Source organism: Pelodiscus sinensis, chromosome 12 (assembly GCF_049634645.1).
Source record: "Pelodiscus sinensis isolate JC-2024 chromosome 12, ASM4963464v1, whole genome shotgun sequence".
Lineage (NCBI taxonomy): Eukaryota > Metazoa > Chordata > Testudines > Trionychidae > Pelodiscus > Pelodiscus sinensis.
Window position 1 is genome coordinate 3,447,475 of NC_134722.1, and position 16,590 is coordinate 3,464,064.

At 60.6% G+C, this 16,590-nt stretch overlaps 1 protein-coding gene across 8 annotated transcripts in view; it reads left to right on the forward strand.

The window, feature by feature from the left end:
- CBFA2T3 (CBFA2/RUNX1 partner transcriptional co-repressor 3) overlaps nt 1–16,590 on the forward strand; it is a 114,146-nt gene that overhangs the window by 82,727 nt on the left and 14,829 nt on the right. For 6 of the 8 annotated variants that reach the window (XM_075939859.1, XM_075939863.1, XM_075939860.1 and 3 more), the window contains exons 2-7: nt 10–153; nt 5,533–5,610; nt 8,578–8,819; nt 9,676–9,765; nt 15,867–16,048; nt 16,281–16,510. In XM_075939859.1, coding sequence (XP_075795974.1) covers nt 33–153; nt 5,533–5,610; nt 8,578–8,819; nt 9,676–9,765; nt 15,867–16,048; nt 16,281–16,510 — 943 coding nt within the window. In that variant the 5' untranslated portion in view covers nt 10–32. Of the gene's footprint in view, nt 1–9; nt 154–5,532; nt 5,611–5,642; nt 6,433–8,577; nt 8,820–9,675; nt 9,766–15,866; nt 16,049–16,280; nt 16,511–16,590 lie in introns of those variants that run through there. The other 2 variants (XM_075939862.1, XM_075939864.1) reach the window with 2 other exon arrangements.

Here is a 16,590-nt window from a genome sequence, read left to right on the forward strand (position 1 = left end):
CCCTTGCAGGTGGCGCAGAGAAGGCGACCGCGATGCCTGACTCCCCGGCCGACGTGAAGACTCAGTCCAGGTCGACGCCACCTCACATGCCTCCGCCGCCGCCAGCCGTCACGCAGGGCGCCACGCGGCCCCCCTCCTTCACGCCTAACACCAGTGAGTCCCGGGGGCGGCCGGGACGGGCTCAGGCAAGGGGCTGGGACGCGGGGCAGCTGCTGGAAAGGGTACTCCCTGAGGAGGCTCTGTGGCACCGGGTAGCCAAGGGCCTGGCTCCAGCTGCTGCTGGGCAGGTGGCCGTAGGGAGGGGAAGGGCAAGGAACACAATCCCCCCAGCCCTGCCCCGGCCTCCTCCTGCACACACCAGCCACACAGCCCTGGCTTACTCCAGTGTGCCACCAAACAGGGCTGCCGTGCGCCTTGGGAACCGCAGGAGGGCAGGGCAGCTGGCGTGTTTGATGAGCACCTGCCCCAGGGCAGGCCTGGCTCCTCTCCTCCGCCTCTGCTCTTGCTACCCCCCCGTGGGCCAACAGTTCTCAACCTGCAGCCCGCAGGCCGTTCAGCACCCAGCTGTGGCCCACGGGGCACCCTCCCAGCCGTACGCACGGGATTGGACGCGACCCACAATAGTTGCGAGGCGCTTCCGGGTGCCCGGCTCAGTGCTGTGGAGAGTCACTGCCCTCGTGCGGGGATGGGCACTTCTGCTCCTTCCATGGATGCAAAGCACCTGCCCTTCCATCAGCTTCCTGCTCAAAGTGCTCCTGGGGGTGGGAAAGGACGCGTGGCTAGCCTCACGGGGGGAAACTGAGGCACAAAGAAGGGGGTGACTTGGCCAAGGTCAAATGCAGAGAACTCAGGAGTCCTGGCTGCCAGCGCCTGCCCTTCACCTCCCACTGTCACGACAAGACAATCCGCCCTCCAATACGGAAACAACTAGAACCCGTGGGGAGAGGACGGATGTTTTCCAGGAGAGTCTGAGGAAGAAACAAAACATCCGAGGAGGGGGCTTGGTTGTCATTTTTCAAGCAATAAAAATGTTTCAGTTTCTCACCCAAAAAGCCACAAATGCTCCGTTGTTCTCACTTGCTCTGCTGAAGAAAACTGAACATTTCCCCCCAACATTTTGCTTCGGGAAAAAGGCCAAACTTTTGTCAACAGCAAAAAAACCCTGTGAATGCAAAATAAGAACATAAGAACAATCATGCACTGGGTCGGACCAAAGGTCCCTCTAGCCCAGGATCCTGTCTTCTGACAGTGGCCAGCACCAGGTGCCCCAGAGAGAGTGAACCAAACAGGGAACCATCCAGTGATCCCTCCCTGTCATCCAGTCCCAGCCTCTGACAAACAGAGGCCAGAAACACCATTCCTTGGCTAATATCCATCGCTGGACCTATCCTCCATGCATTTATCTAGCTCTCTTTTGAACCCTATTGAAGTCTTGGTCTTTACAGCATCCTGTGGCAAGGAGTTCCACAGGTTGATTGTGCAGAAATACTTCCTTTGGTTTGTTTTAAACCTGCTGCCTATTTTGTATATGTCAAACAGCGCTAGGAAGCTCAGGGGAGGGGGAGCAACCCCCAGGCTGGAAAGCAACAAAGGAAAGGGAACGCCTATCTGATGCCAAGTCCCTGTAGCCCTGGGCTGGACTCGGCTGTAATGAGCAGCAGGTCAGTGGGGTGGGCTCTGGGCTGGCCTGATCTCTGGCTGCCAGTTGCAGGCTATGGGCGCTGACGTGTTCCCTGCTTGTCGTTCTCGGATGGGGTCGGGGGACTCCCGCCAGTTTCATTCCTGCAGCATGATGGCCCGTTTCGTTCCTCTGCTACCAGCAGGCACGAGGCAGATGGCTTGGCTCTCCGCCACCTCCTTCCTCCTAAGACTCGGAAACCTCCTTTTCAAACGAATGGTGCTGCCTCATGGCCCGGCGCTAGGGGTGCCAGGAGCGGGCCGCAGGGGCACTCCCTGGCAGGCCGGTGTTCCCTGTGACGTGGTCAGCCCGCCCTCGCTTCAGGCTTGGGGCGCTCCCCTCCCAGGAGAGGGGGTGGAAGGCGGGAGGTCCGGCCAGCAGGGCAGGCAAGTGACGGGATGAAAACCTGCCCCCACAGTGCATGGCCGCAGGCTGGTGCCATGGGGCGTGTGGTGGGGGGCATCCCCTGAGGAAGGTGGGAACTGCTGTCGGGATCTGTCCCTGGTGGACGTCAGAGTCCAGCTTGGGCTCCGCCTGTTGAAAACGTGACTCGTGGCAAATGTTGAACACGAGCAGCTCCCCTTGGCTTCCTGCTCCCTCCTCCTCGCCAGTGTGATCCTGCGGGTAGGAGTGCTGGGCACAGCCTGGGGAGAGGGGCCTGGGATGGATTTTACCCTGTGCTCAGACCCCACTGCAGGCCCTGGGGCAAAGTGGGGGGAGAGGAGCTCTGCCTCTGGAAGGGGTGGAGCCTCAGATGCAAGGGGTGGGGCATGGCCCTAGCTCCCCCCCCCCCCCCCCAGCCTGCAGAGCTGTGTGGAGTGGTGCTCCAGTGGTGATTCAAAGGGCTCCTACTACAGCAATGGCCCGGAGCCGGGGGCCCCTTTGAATCACCAGGCCCCAGGGAAACTGCCCTGCCCCCCCCCCCACAGGCAGGCCTGCTCCCTGATGGCCTATCATCTCTCTATTCATCTACTCATCCCTGGGCCCATCTCCTAGCTAGCTAGGACTCCGATCAATGTAGCACCTGGGTCTGCCAGGCAGGGAAACTGGGCGTGGGGACCCTGATGTGTCACAGTGTAACTCCACAGACTGTGGGGTTCCCGGAGATCTACTAGCACGGCCCCATAGTGCGTCATGGGAGACAGTGCCTAGAGCACTGGGCTGCACGTCAGCAGACCGAGGGGCTGTTCTCCGCTCTGCCACTGGTGTCACGGGCAGCCTTGGGCAAGTCACTTTCTCCCACTATGACTCAGTTTGGTCATCTGTAAAGTGGGGATAATGCAGCTGAGCCTCTTGAGGACGTGCTGTGAGACCTGGGGAGGCTATGGATCAGCACGGGGTTATTCTAGCCACACAGCAGGTCGAGTGCGCCAGGTCTCTCCTATGCCGGAGTCTGTGGGTGTTAAAAAAGGCACAAAATCTGGTTCTACACAGGCCCACTTTCTGCCCCATCTCCGCCAGAGCGCAGGTGTCAGAGTGCGCAGACAGCCACACGGGGGCTAGGGAACCGTTCCCGGCCGAGCCTCCGGCATCTCCTCCTCCTGGGCAAACCCGCCAAGCTGGGCGGTCCCTGGTCTCTGCAACACACCTGAGATCCTGCCCCCCGCCCGGCCGCCTGCCCGCCCCCTTCCATTCACAGGTTACACAGGATCCTCATCTCACCTGACTAGTCCTGGCCGCTCGGCCCCAGGGTCTCCATGGAGTTGGGATCACCTGTCGCAGCCCAGGCGCCGCTGCAGAGACAAGACAGAGGAGAGGCGGTGTGCCTGGGGACACCGAGGAGCCCTTTGCAAACCGATGGGTGTGGCCTGGAGAGGCATTTTCACGCGCCCCCTCGTGCAGCGGGGACGGGAGAGGGTGGGCCAGGCCTCGATCCCTTGCAGTGCAAAACTCCTGAATTCACCCCCGTCCGCCCAGGAGAGCACGCGGCATCCTCGCAAGGGGACGGCAAGCTCATGCCCTGGGATTCGGGGAGAGGAGAGTTCAGTCCCGGGGAAACCCCCTCCAGCAGCTGGCTCCTGGGATTCCCCAGCCACTTCCCTGCCATCCCCACCTCCCTGGGGGCTTGCACCGTCCCGCCGTGGCACCCCCAGTGGCGGGAGAGGGGATTGCAGGCACCTTCCTGCACGTTGGGGGCCTCTTTGTGCCAATCAGTGGGGACAAAAGGGGTGGGGCAACATCTTCTCCTGGCCCTACTCGTGTTGGGGTTGAGAGATCAGCATTGGAGCTGCCCCGCGCTCTTCTCCCTGCAAGCAGCCGTCCAACAAACGGCAGGCCCAATGGCACATGAGTATATTGGGGGGGGTGCGTGTGTGTGTGTGTGTGTGTGTGTGTGTGTGTGTATTTGTGTGTGTGCATGTGTGTGTGTGTGTGTGTGTGTATTTGTGTGTGTGCGTGTATGTGCGTGTGTGTGTGTATGTGCGTGTGTGTGTGTATTTGTGTGTGTGCGTGTATGTGTGTGTGCATGTGTGTGTGTGTATGTGTGTATTTGTGTGTGTGTGTGTATGTGCGTGTGTGTGTGTATTTGTGTGTGTGTATGTGCGTGTGTGTGTGTATTTGTGTGTGTGCGCGTATGTGTGTGCATGTGTGTGTGTGTATGTGCGTGTGTGTGTGTGTATTTGTGTGTGTGTGTGTGTGTGCGTGTGTGTGTGTATTTGTGTGTGTGCGCGTATGTGTGTGTGCGTGTGTGTGTGTGTGTGTGCGCGCGTATGTGTGTGTGCATGTGTGTGTGTGTGTGTATGTGCGTGTGTGTGCGTGTGCGTATGTGTATGTGTGCGTGTCCCCCACCCCAGCAGACAGCCTGGCCAAATGCAACAGCTTCTTGCTGATAAATTCTAAGAGCACAAAAACAACCCACCCCCCAAAGCCTCTGACAACTGCTGCGCCTTTGAATTGCAACGCGGCTGCCTCAGGGAATCAAGGGACTCCAGGCCCAATCTGCGGGTTGCTTTGGGTTTTGGTTCTGAACCCCGGGCGGCTTTCCCCGCGGATAGACGGGCTGGGTTTGCAGCCAGATGTTCCATAATTAGAAAGCGACTCCTGGTCGTCCGAGAGCTGATGGGTTTTGCTTTTAATCCGAGCGCTGCAACAGATGTGGCGCCTCTTCACTCGGGCTCTCCATCGGGGGGGGAAGGAGCCCCCCCAGCTCAGACACACATGGGGGGCGGGGGTTCCTAGCCACGCTGCTGGTCGAGACGACACTGTCTCTGTGCTGAGCCTGTGCAAAGGTGACCGGAGGGAGAAGGGTTTTACACGGCCTCTTTGACGCATGAATATTAGCAAAAGGATTCAGTGCTGGCCGGAGACTTACCCTGTAAATCAGGGCTTAACCGGCAGACTACATGGTTACCGCTCGTGCAGCCTGGCTGGAGAGAGACATGAGCAGGGAGAAGCTGAGGAGGTTGGTAAGAGGGTAGGACTCGCAGGGGCAGCCTAGGCAGGCCCACATTGGACTCAGAGATCAGTATTTACCCCCCCAATTGCCTGCTGTGGCCCATGCCGGAAACGTTGCCTAACGGCGAGTGCGGCATTCTGCTCCCAGCCCCTGACTCGCTGTTGCGTTGCCGCTCTGTGCCTCAGTTTCCCTGAGGCAGGGTTGCGATGCCGGCCTCGCCTGGGAGTGGCAAGGCTTCCTTTACGAATCCCCACCCTGTGCTTGGAGAGGGAAGCACCTGGTAGGAAGCACGGCCAGGCCTTTCCAAGGCAGGGCCCCACCGCCCTTTCCAAGGAGAAAGCCGTTTCACCTCTGGATTTTCACCAGGCGGCGCGTGGTCCTAGCCGCGCCCCTCCCCGCCCTGGGGAAGCTGCCCCCCCTCTGGTCTTTCATGCTAGCGTGTGTTTTATTTTGCTTGCAGATCAAGAAGCTGGGCTTCCGACGTTTCTGCCCCGCGGCCGTTTTCATGGTTGCTTGAAATGGTCGATGGTCTGTCTTTGTAAGTAAAATGAAACATGCACTCGAATGAGAGACCCAGAGCCCCCAAAGAGCATCCCCCTGGTCCTCACTGCCGCACTGCGTGCCAGGGACGGCCTGCCCCTTGCTGGGGGCAGGGGGGCCGTTCCGCTACGTGGCGGCAGGAGTTGGATGGGGTGTGCTGCCCGGGGAGGGTGGAGGCAGGCAGGGGCACTAGGAGGTAGGCTAGGGCAGGGCTGGGGCCTGGCTGTTGGTCCCTCCCCACACGCAGGGGCACAGGGCACGGAAGGGAGCTATAGGGTGATGTGCTCTCGGCCTTGGGGCTTGGGGAGCTGCGGGGCGGCCACAGGTCAGGAGCCCTGCAGGTGCTCAGCTGCACCCGTAGAGGCTGGGGGACACGTCACCGTCCCAGTGCAGGGGAGGATGGGAAGCTGGGGGACCCGTGCTGGGCACCACACTCTGCAGCCGATCCGGGAGTCCTGGGTGCCGGCCTCTCTGTCAGCCACAGCCCAGCGGGAGCGGGGCGCGGCGAATTCCCCAGCAGCGAGCGCGCCCCCCGGCCGCTGCCGTTCATTTTGTACCTTCTCCATGCGAGCGGGACTTGGTGCCAGCCGCTCGCGCCCCCGTTGGCGACCCGGGTGCAGGCGGGTCCACAAACCTTCCGTCAGGGCCATGTGCGGAGTTTAACTTAGTAACGCACCTGTCACTGGAATAAAAGCGCTTGTGGCCGGGGGTTATTTTCGGCATCTCTTTAGCAAGCGGCTGCTCTTGCCCCAGAGTCGAGCGAGAGGGAGCCTGAGGAAACCCCATTCGAGGGCTGCTGGTTTCCAGCACAGCGGGGCAGGTCAGTGGCGAATGCAGGAAGGGGGCGTTCAGGGGAGCCCCGGGGTTATTCGGCGGCTGCGTTTCCTCCGGGCGAATGGGGGGGCGCTTGGGGGCCCTGACGTCATGGCGGTGATTTGCATGCGCTCCCAGCCGGCTGGCGGGGTGCACCGTGCTGTGTAGCTTGCAGGCAGGAACCCCTCTGCCGCTCCCAGCGACTCTGACTTTCGGGTGGCGCTTCTAGTTGCTGCTCTCAGGGCTGGATTGAGGGGGGGGCTAGCCGGGCAGCTGCCCGGGCTCCAACCTATGGGGGGTGCCTGATGGCAGCTGTAAGGGGCGCCATGCGCCCGATTGGAGCTGTAAGGTACACAGCGCGCCGGGGGGCGGGGCCGCATATGCGTCGCGCGCCGCTGCCCAGGGTGCAGGAATGGCTCGAGCCGGCCCTGGCTGCTCTGGGGACTTGTGGGGATGGACGGGTGGAAACTGGCACAAAGCACATGTAGCCCCCTTTTTCCCTCCCTGGATTACTCATGTTACTGAGGCTACGTCTAGACTGCAAGCCTCTTTCGAAAAAGAGCGTCTAGACTACAACCAGTACTTTTGAGAAAGGAAGCTCTGGATGCTCTCTTTCGAAAAAGCACCGTTTGCGTTCCATAGCGCCTTTTTGCGGAAGAGCGCTTTCAAAAAAAGGCGTTCTTCCTCGTAAAACGAGGTTTTCCGCGGTCGAAAAAACTGCCGCGTTCTTTCGATTTACTGTCGACAGAACGCGGCAGCAGTCTAGACGCAGGGGACGTTTTTTCGAAAAAACCCTGTAGTCTAGACACACCCAGACTGGGCGAGGCAGGAAGAGGGTTCCCCCCACTGTGTATTTACCCCCTGAGCCTGCTGGTCCAGCAATTCAAGACGGGCAGCAGATCCTAGGACTCGGTGCGATCTGGCCCTGGCCGAGGCAGGGTGGACCAGATGGGAGCGAGCTGCGCGCTTCCCTCTCGAATGTCTATGCAGCAGGAGGCTGTAACTGTGCCCGGCTCCTTGGCCGAGTTTGGCACGAGGGTGCCTTTTCTGAGGGCTTGATCCCTGGCGGGTGCCGCTGCCAGCTCATCCAGGAAATGCATGACGGCTGCAGGGTCCAACCGAGCCGGCCCGGCTGCAGTGCCGCTGCGGAAGGTTAGGAAGCCGGGCTGCGGCGGGAAGAGCCCTGTCTGGCTTTCGGGGATTGCAGCCAGCTGCCTTTCCAGCGGCTAGTCAGGGCTGGGCTTCCCGTTGTGCACCCCGGGGTGCTCACCAGCTGGAGAGAGGGCTCCGGGGGTGTGGCCAGGCACGAGCAGCCCTTGGCACAGGCAGGAGACATCGCCCCCTGCAAACACCCCTGCCAGCCAAACTGCCTCGGCTGGAGCCCTCACCAATTTCCCCAGAGCCGGAGCTACCGTTAGCTGAAGGTAGGGGGGTCCCAGTGGCCTAATGGATCCAGCATCAGCCTCTGAAGCCTGGGGTTGTGGGTTTGAGTCCTAGCCAGTGTTTCCATTGTGCATTGCTAAGGGCTCCTTGTCCCAGGGGAGACAGTCTGTGCTGGCACCCTTGTTGGCTGCCCCACTGGCTTCCATGGGGCTGGGGCAGGTGAGCTGCATTGCTCCACAGATCCCTGGGTGCAGACAGGCCCAGATGGCTCATGGTGTTGGTGTTAAAGAACTGGGGGACAGGGACAGTGGCTGGGCCAGGCCTCAGAAAGCAGGGTGGGTTGTTGATCTATCAAACCTGAGGAGTTCCTAGCTGCTTCACAGCCCCCTTCTTTCCCTAGGGGGGTGGCTGTCCATTGTCCCAGGCAAGCTGACATCTTCCCCCACGGCATGCAGATGAGATACCAATGCACAGATCTTTTCTGCCAGGAGCTGGGACTTAGCTGATGCCAACAATCTGTACACTGAGGACATCATGGGGTAGAACTCGGAGCCCCCTGCTCCAAAAACCCTGCTGAGCTAAAGGAAAATTCTCATTTATTTCTGGCTGTATAGAGCGTATGACACATAGCAGAGCAGTTCTGAGTCTCTCCAGTGGGGGGCAGCACTACTTGCTAGAAGCCATTACACGGTTCTTCCAGGAGGCCAGGGGCTGGTCTGGGTAGCCAGGGCCTTCCTCGGTGACACTCTCTGTCTCTCTCTCCTTGCAGTAATGAACGGAAGCAGCCACTCCCCAACCGCGATCAATGGAGCACCTTCCACCCCCAACGGGTTCAGCAACGGGCCTGCCACCTCCTCCACCGCCTCCCTGTCCACCCACCAGCTCCCCCCAGCCTGCGGCGCCCGGCAGCTCAGCAAACTCAAGCGTTTCTTGACCACCCTGCAGCAGTTTGGGAACGACATCTCCCCGGAGATCGGGGAGCGGGTGCGCACGCTGGTGCTGGGCCTCGTGGTACGTTCCGCGGGGCGCGTCCCTCCGGCGGGTCCCCTCACAGAGGAGGAACCAGGCGAGGGGCTGGTGGGAGAATGGGGCTTTTTCCTCCCGGCACGGGGGGGCAAACTCCAGAGAGATTCTCCCTTGTGTGTCTGAATTTGCCCTGAGGGAAAACTCTGCCGTTTTCCCGGAAGCAAACACAGCGTGTGCACAAAAACGGGGGGTTTCTCCTGCACCCGTCCCCAGGTACAAATTGCCCATTTTGGCCTCAGGTCAGGGATGTGGATGCTTAATCAGTTAACCCATGGGACTGCTATGGGCAAGGGTACTGAAATGAGGGTTTTCTGCCTGAGAAACCCAATCGCCGGTACAGGGCGTGCTTGCTATCAGTCTCCCAGGGATACGTCTGTTCCACACTAAAGGCCTTGACACTTGTGGGAACTGATGTGTTAGAAATCCTCCCTACCCCACAAAAAAACCCCAACGCACCCAATTTGCGCAAATGGAAGTCAGCCGCGGGAAAAACATTCCCCGCTTTCACTTGTTCCGCTACGAGGCCAGGTGTTTTGGAACGTCTCCAGGGCTGGTCGCGAGGACGGCCATCTGGTTAGAAGGGAAAAGGGGCGCAGTCGGAAGGAGGGGAAAGAAAAAAGAGGTGAAAAGGGAATCGTCCCAATGAATGGCCCCGCATCCCATCCCAGGATCAGCCAGGAACGGTGCCAGTAGCCGTGTGCGGAAAGGACTGTTCCTCCCCAGGAGGCGGGAGGGGGACGTGGGTGTGTGCGAGGGGGGGGTGACTGGCCATGTGAAGAGCTGGGGAAGGCGCTGTCACTCTCTGCTCCTCTCTCTGAACCTACCCGTCTCTGCCCGGCAGAACTCCACGCTGACCATCGAGGAGTTCCACTCCAAGCTCCAGGAGGCCACCAACTTCCCGCTGCGCCCCTTCGTCATTCCCTTCTTGAAGGTAGGCCCACGATGGGCCCGGAGCCCCCCCCATATCTCCCGGGGGGCAGTGGTCCTGGCTCGGGCACCCTTTGGGGACGAAGGGGTCTCTGGAACCCCCTGTCTTTGGGCTGCAGGCAGACAAGGGCCTGGGCAGCAGCGGGGGTCGGGTGGGAGCCAGGCTGCGATGCTGCGGGGTGGTGGAGTTCCAAGCACCGGGTTTGGGGCGGGTAAGGACGCTGCTTAGAGGCGGTGTTGGCAACAGGTCTCCTCCCCCTGCCATCCTGCAGTGGCAAAGGCTGTTACAGGTGTGTGCTGCAGGAACACAGCCCGGCCCGGCCCGGCGGCCAGGGACTGGCTCTGAGACAGCCACAAGCGCAAGCTTTGAAATCCAGCCGCCCTGGCCTCTCAGGAGACGGCGGTGGCTTCGGGCAAAGGTCTCGCTTCTCGGACGCCTGGCCTCTGTCCCGGTGGGGCCAGATCCCGTACAGCTGGGCGGTAGGGATCTCTGGGGAGGAGCCCCAGGGAGCTTGGGGGGGTCGTGCTGGGCTGGTTGCCTGCATGTTGTAATATTCGTTTCAAATCCGGGAAGCCAGACTCCCCACGCTCTCCGCTTGCACCCACGGCTCGTGGTGGCAGCGCTGTCCGGGCTGGGGGTGTGACTGTTTAACCAGTTAACCGGTCAGTCTCGCTCTTATGGTTAACCAGTGAGGGCTGAAGCAATCCCCCAACCCTCCCCCCACCCCATTAATTGGTTAACCAGTTTAACAATCTGTGTCCACAGTTAGCCAATGATTGGGGGTTACATCCCTAGTCTGGGCAGTGGACCCAGTGCGTTGTACACTCCGGTTGGCCGAGGCGACGGGGGCAGGGCTCGGGGTCTGTGTGGCATCTTTGATCCTGTGGGCACAGCATTGTGGTCTTGCCAGCCGGCTTAGCCCCACCCTGGGCAGGTGCCTGGCACTGCCAGCTCGCGAGGCGAACGCAAACGAGGATCAACCCCCCTCTCCCCTGTGAACTTGCCCTGCCTGCTCAGTGCTGCCCCAGCCTGGCTCTCCCGCTAGCTCTGCATGGGCACCGCTCGGGCACTGGTGGTGCCATGGGGGGGGGGTGTCCTCCAGCCCTGTCGCTCCCTCCTCGTGGGGAGCTGTGACGGCACATTGGGGTTCCCCTTGATCCTGAACCCCCATACCAGCGAGAACAGACTCCATCAGCCTGTAGAACAGAAAGGCTGTGTCTAGACTGGCCAGTTTTTCCGGAAAATCAGCCGCTTTTCCGGAAAAACTTGCCAGCTGTCTACACTGGCCTCTTGAATTTCCACAAAAGCACTGACTTCCTACTGTCTGAAATCAGTGCTTCTTGCGGTAATACTATGCTGCTCCCGTTCGGGCAAAACTTTTGCACAAAAAGGCCAGTGTAGACAGCTCAGATTTGTTTTGCGCAAAAAAGCCCCGATCGCGAAAATGGCCATCGGGGCTTTTTTGCGCAAAAGCGCGTCTAGATTGGCCACAGACACTTTTCCGCAAAAAGTGTTTCTGCGGAAAAGCGTCCTGCCAATCTAGACGCTCTTTTCCGAAAATGCTTTTAACGGAAAACGTTTCCGTTACAAGCCTTTCCGGAAAATCATGCCAATCTAGACGTAGCCAAAGGGTTTATTGCTTCTCCTGGATACAGCCCAGCACAGACGTGACGTGGCTACGGGAGTCAGGAGCTTCAGGGGGTAGCTGAGTTAGTCTGGTACAGAAAAAAACAGCAAGCAAATAGTCTGGTAGCACTTTATCGACTAACAAAACATGTCGATGGGATCATGAGCTTCGTGGGCACAGCCCGCTTCTTCCGATGACCGGAGTTATGACTAGGGGATAAGAAATCTCGAAATAAATAGGAGAAGGGAAGGGGGGGGGGGGAGAAAGATGCTCTGTCACCCACCCCCCTACCTCTATATATAAAGTATCAGGAGAAAGGGTGCTAAATCTGAGTAGATAAAGATCAAAGTCGGTGGATAGACAGGAGTCAAAGCCAGGATGCCTCAGACCCCTTGGGTTAAGGGTCCATCACCCCTAGTCCCTCAGCCCTCAGCTCAGGCTGTTCCCTTCATCTTTCCCAGCCAGCAACTGCCCCTTCCCCCGAAACCTGGTGTTCATCTCCACCTCCCTCCCTTTGTCTCTCCCCTGGGGGAAGAGCTTTGTTATCGGCCCAGGCTGGACCTAGATGTCTGGGTGGGTGAGTCATAGAATCATAGAATCATAGAATAATAGGACTGGAAGGGACCTCGAGAGGTCATCGAGTCCAGCCCCCCGCCCTCAAGGCAGGACCAAGCTCCGTCTACACCATCCCTGACAGATGTCTGTCTAACCTGTTCTTAAATATCTCCAGAGAGGGAGATTCCACCACCTCCCTTGGCAATTTATTCCAATATTTGACCACCCTGACAGTTAGGAATTTTTTCCTAATGTCCAATCTAAACCTCCCCTGCTGCACTTTAAGCCCATTACTCCTTGTCCTGTCCTCAGAAACCAAGAGGAACAAATTTTCGCCTTCCTCCTTGTGACAGTCAGGGGACCCCGGGTCACAGAGCAGACAGCCCCCGCTGCGTCACAGGAGCCCTGTGGAGAAACAGGCCTCGCTGGGCCTCAGGATGCCTGGGAGAAAGAGAAAGAGACAGAGCTGAGTCAGCCAGGGGCCCACAGGGACCAGGATAGGGGCCTGGCCCCATGCCCCACCCCACTCTCAGCTTGCCAGGGCCCAGTGTGATGTAACTCTAGGCCCCTGTCATTAACGCTAGGGACCCCGTAGTGTGTTAGCGCCCTCGTGTCGTGGGCCCCCCTCACCTAGCCCTGCCTCGCCCCACACAACCCGAAAGCCGCTCCCAGGACTGGCACGGCGAGGGGCGCCCCCGGCGCTTTAAACCGGCTGGTGGCCTCTCTGCTCACAGCTCCTCCGCCCGGTCTGCTGCTTTGGGAAATCGCCCCAGGGCGTGGGGGGAACCAGAGGTCTCTTGGGGTCCGGCGCTCCCGGCCCGTGCAGGCTCCTAAGGCGCAGGGGCTTAGCCCAGAGCCCCCGGAGGCCCAGCTGGGACCCATTTGCAATGCATTAAAAACCTCTCTCTTTTTTATTTGCCTTTTAATTCCGTCCTCCGCCTGCTCTGTCGCCTGGTGCTGGCGGGATTCTCAGCGCGCTGGCATGTCTGTCCAGCCAAATATTCACAGCAGATGTTCCCAGGCTGGGTTCAGCTGCCCTTGTTTATCAGAGGAGTCAAGGCAGAGGAGGAAAGCCGCCCCCCCACCGTTGTATCTTTATTATCTGCCCCACCCCGGCCCCTAGGGTTCTATCCCGATGGCTCTGAACTAGCCGCAGGAATCTGGCCAGCGCAGCCTCCAGCGCTTGGGGAGCCTTTGTCTTCCGCTCCCAGGGAACGGCAAAGGTTTGAACACTTCTGAGCGCTCTGGGGGCGTTCGGCGCCAGCCCCACACGCAGCCGCGTCAGGCAGGGAGGGCTGGCCGGCCCCCGCCCCTCTATGGGGGGCAGTCAGCAGAAAACCAGAGCCCCTTCTGGCTGAGGATCTCAAAGCCATTGAGCTTTCCCAGCCATCCCCGGGGTTTAGACAGCCAGGTCCCACGGACACGAGCAAAAGCTCCGTGGCCAGTCGCTTGGGCTGGTGTGAAAATCGTCAGCCGGAAGGGCCCGATCCTGTGGCTTTTTGTTCTGTGGCTGCGGGAGTGGGCTCTAGTCATCCAAACTGCACGGAGTCCCCAGGAGATCGGTGCTATTCTCCCTGCTGTGTGGATGGGGAAACCGAGGCACAGAGAGGCCAAAAAAGGGGCCTAACCGGCAGAAGGACTGGGCTCTCACAAGTCACACTGATGCCAATGGGAAAGGTGGGCGCTCGGCACCTCTGAAAAATCAGGCTTTGATTTCTGGGCTCTGACACTGACTTCTGCGGCCTTGGGCCAGTCACTTAACCCCTGTGCCTCAGTTTCCCCACTGGCGAAAAGGGAGTAATGGCATGCCATCCCTCCTCAGGTTACTGTGCAATTGAGTTTTCTGGTCTACGGAAAGTGCTGTGGACGGTGAAGGATTCATTACTGCGGGGCAAGGAGTCGGCTTTGGGAATCTGTGTTGTGTTTTTCCCCGACTCTCCCTACGCCCCCTTTTTTATTCTGTGCCTAAGCCCGGAACAGCAGCCCCCCCGACAGCTGCAGTCAGTGAGTGCCATGGGGGGAGCGGGCTCAGGGGACAACCCCCCTGCCTGCTGGGGAATCAGTCTTGGGCACTGGGCAAGGTTTCTGATGCTCCTTCCTTTGCCGCGCCAAGCTAGAGGAGACCAAGCACCGTGGGGCAGGGTGCTTCTCATGCCTCCCCCCCAGGAGTTACTGCCCTCTCCCCTAAGCTATACACCCATCCGAGCGGGCCAGGGCTCTGTGCCAGGCAGGCTTGACTCCAGCTCCTTGGGCAGAGGCCGATATGACGCTGCCCTGGAGGACCTTGGGTTCCGGGTGGCCCTCTGTGCCCAGACCTCTGGTTCTGGGGTGGGCTGCAAAGCCGGCTGCTTTCTGCCGTCCCCGAGTGGCGCTCAGCAGCTCTGTGGCCAGAGCGGCCGTTTGACAAGGCTCCCTTTGCTGTCTGACCCTGGCACCCTGCTCCCAGCTGCTTCCACCTAGGTCGCCAGCTGCTTCTCGTTCCGCTAACTGCAACCAGCCAGCTCCAGCCTGTTTCCAAGACTCCGGGGTTTTTTTAAATTATTTATTAAAGTGGGGGGCGGGAGAGGGAGGGGGTGCTGCCCTCGCATCTACAGCAGCGCGTTTCCTCGGCTCGCGCGCTAACGTGTTCAACAGATGGCGATTTGGCTGGGGATCAGCTGCCTAAATAGAAAACCGGGGCTGGCAGCGAAAGCGCGCGGATAAAAAAATGTGTTTCTGCTGCTTAATCAGCTCTGCGTCGGATGCTCTTCTCGGGGTCGGCGCTCCGTGGGAAACGCGGTGGGTGGGGAAGTTGCTTTGCAAACTTCCTACCCCGCAAACACGCACGCTGGAGGGGGGGCGCCTCCGGGTGGCCGAGCTACCCCACAGGCGGGGCTCTCGCGGGCTGCCCGCCAACGCCGCCCCGAGCCGCTCCGGGCACTGGCGAATGAAAAGGAAACGGGGCACCAGGAGCAACCGTGGGGCCGGGGCAGCTTGCTGAAAGCATCTTTTCTGGGGCGCAGGAGGAGCCCCCAGATCTGGGTGTGTCTTCCCTCCATCATCCAGCTCCAACACCCACTGAAATCCAACAGGGCCCTGCCCATGCCTTTGGGATCAGAGCGGGCTCCAAGGGGATTAGGATCCTTCCCCAGGGCAGGACATACCTTGCCAGGCAGTGTACGGGCCCGATCCTGGCACGCGTCACTCGAATTCGCAGCACCTTACTCGGTAACAGCGCCATCAGCTTGCGGAGTCAGGTGCTCCTCGGGTGCTCCCCCCCCCCCCCCCCGACTCAGCCAAGGAGGGGCCGTGGGAGACCCTCTTTGCTGAGTGCCCGGTGGAATCCATACAGCTGGCGGGCAGGCCGGGTGTTCACAAACGGCTGTTGCTGTTGCCAGGGGAGGTTTTCCCAAACACAGCGATTCCCATTTGCCCCTCACTGGCCTGGCCCGGCACGCCGGAGAGCCCTTGTGCGGAGTTCCGACAGCCACGGCTCAGGGTGGCCTGCTGGGATGGGGGACGGGGGCACCCCAGCACTGTGCAGGATTGGGGGGAGAGGGTGCCGGACCTCTGTGTGCCCCAGCCGTGCTGGGGGGCTTGTGAGGCTCTGCTGCATGGAGACCGGAGCCCTGGGTGGTGAATTCGTGGCCGTGTGTTCGGACGGGGCAGGTGGTAGCCAGGCCCGGGGCCGGCTCTGGCAGAGGCAGGCGTGGTGGAGGACGCTCCAGCCTTTCACACTTCCTCCCTGCCGCTCAGGCCGGCCTCCTCTGCCGTTTCTCTTGGCCTTTGCTGCTCTGAAGTTGCTCCCAGGAGGTTGGTTCCCAGCCCAGGCCCCAGAGGACCGCGTGCCCGGGAAAAAGGGGGAGGCAGGTTAGCCGGGGGGAGGATGGGGCTGTGCCCTCGGGCTGGCGGGGGCTTGACGCAGCCTCTGCCCCCTTTGCAGGCCAACCTGCCCTTGCTGCAGCGCGAGCTGCTCCACTGTGCCCGCATGGCCAAGCAGACGCCTGCCCAGTACCTGGCCCAGCACGAACAGCTGCTGCTGAACGCCAACGCCTCTTCCCCCATCGACTCCTCGGAGCTGCTCCTGGAGGTCACCGAGACTGGCAAGAGGAGGACACCAGATAGGTAGGTTGTACGGTGAGCAGTCCCTTCCTCTCCCCCGCCTCGGGTTCCTCTCCCCGTTTGACAGAGGGGGAAACTGAGGTACGGAAAAGAAGTGACTTGCACAAGGCCCCCCCAGGGAGTCAGTGTCGGAGAGGGGCTTAGTGGCTCAAAGCGCTGTGCAAGGGCAGGGCGGGGCAGGACTCCTTTCCCCAGCCTTGTAACCCGGTCGTTCCTGTTCCCCGCCGCGGAGCAGGACCAAAGAGAACGGCTTGGACCGAGACCCCCTGCACCCCGAACACCTCAGCAAGCGGCCGTGCACCATGAGCCCGGCGCAGCGCTACAGCCCCAGCAACGGCCTGCCCCACCCCCCGCCGCCTCCGCCGCAGCACTACCGCCTGGAGGACATGGTCATCGCCCACCACTACCGGGACACCTACCGGCACCCCGACCCCCGGGAGCTCCGCGAGCGCCACCGGCAAGCGGGTGAGTGGCGGCGGCGTGGGCCGGGGCCCCCCCGCGGGGAACGTTCGGGGGATGGACCTGCCTGAGAGGTCTCCCATCCC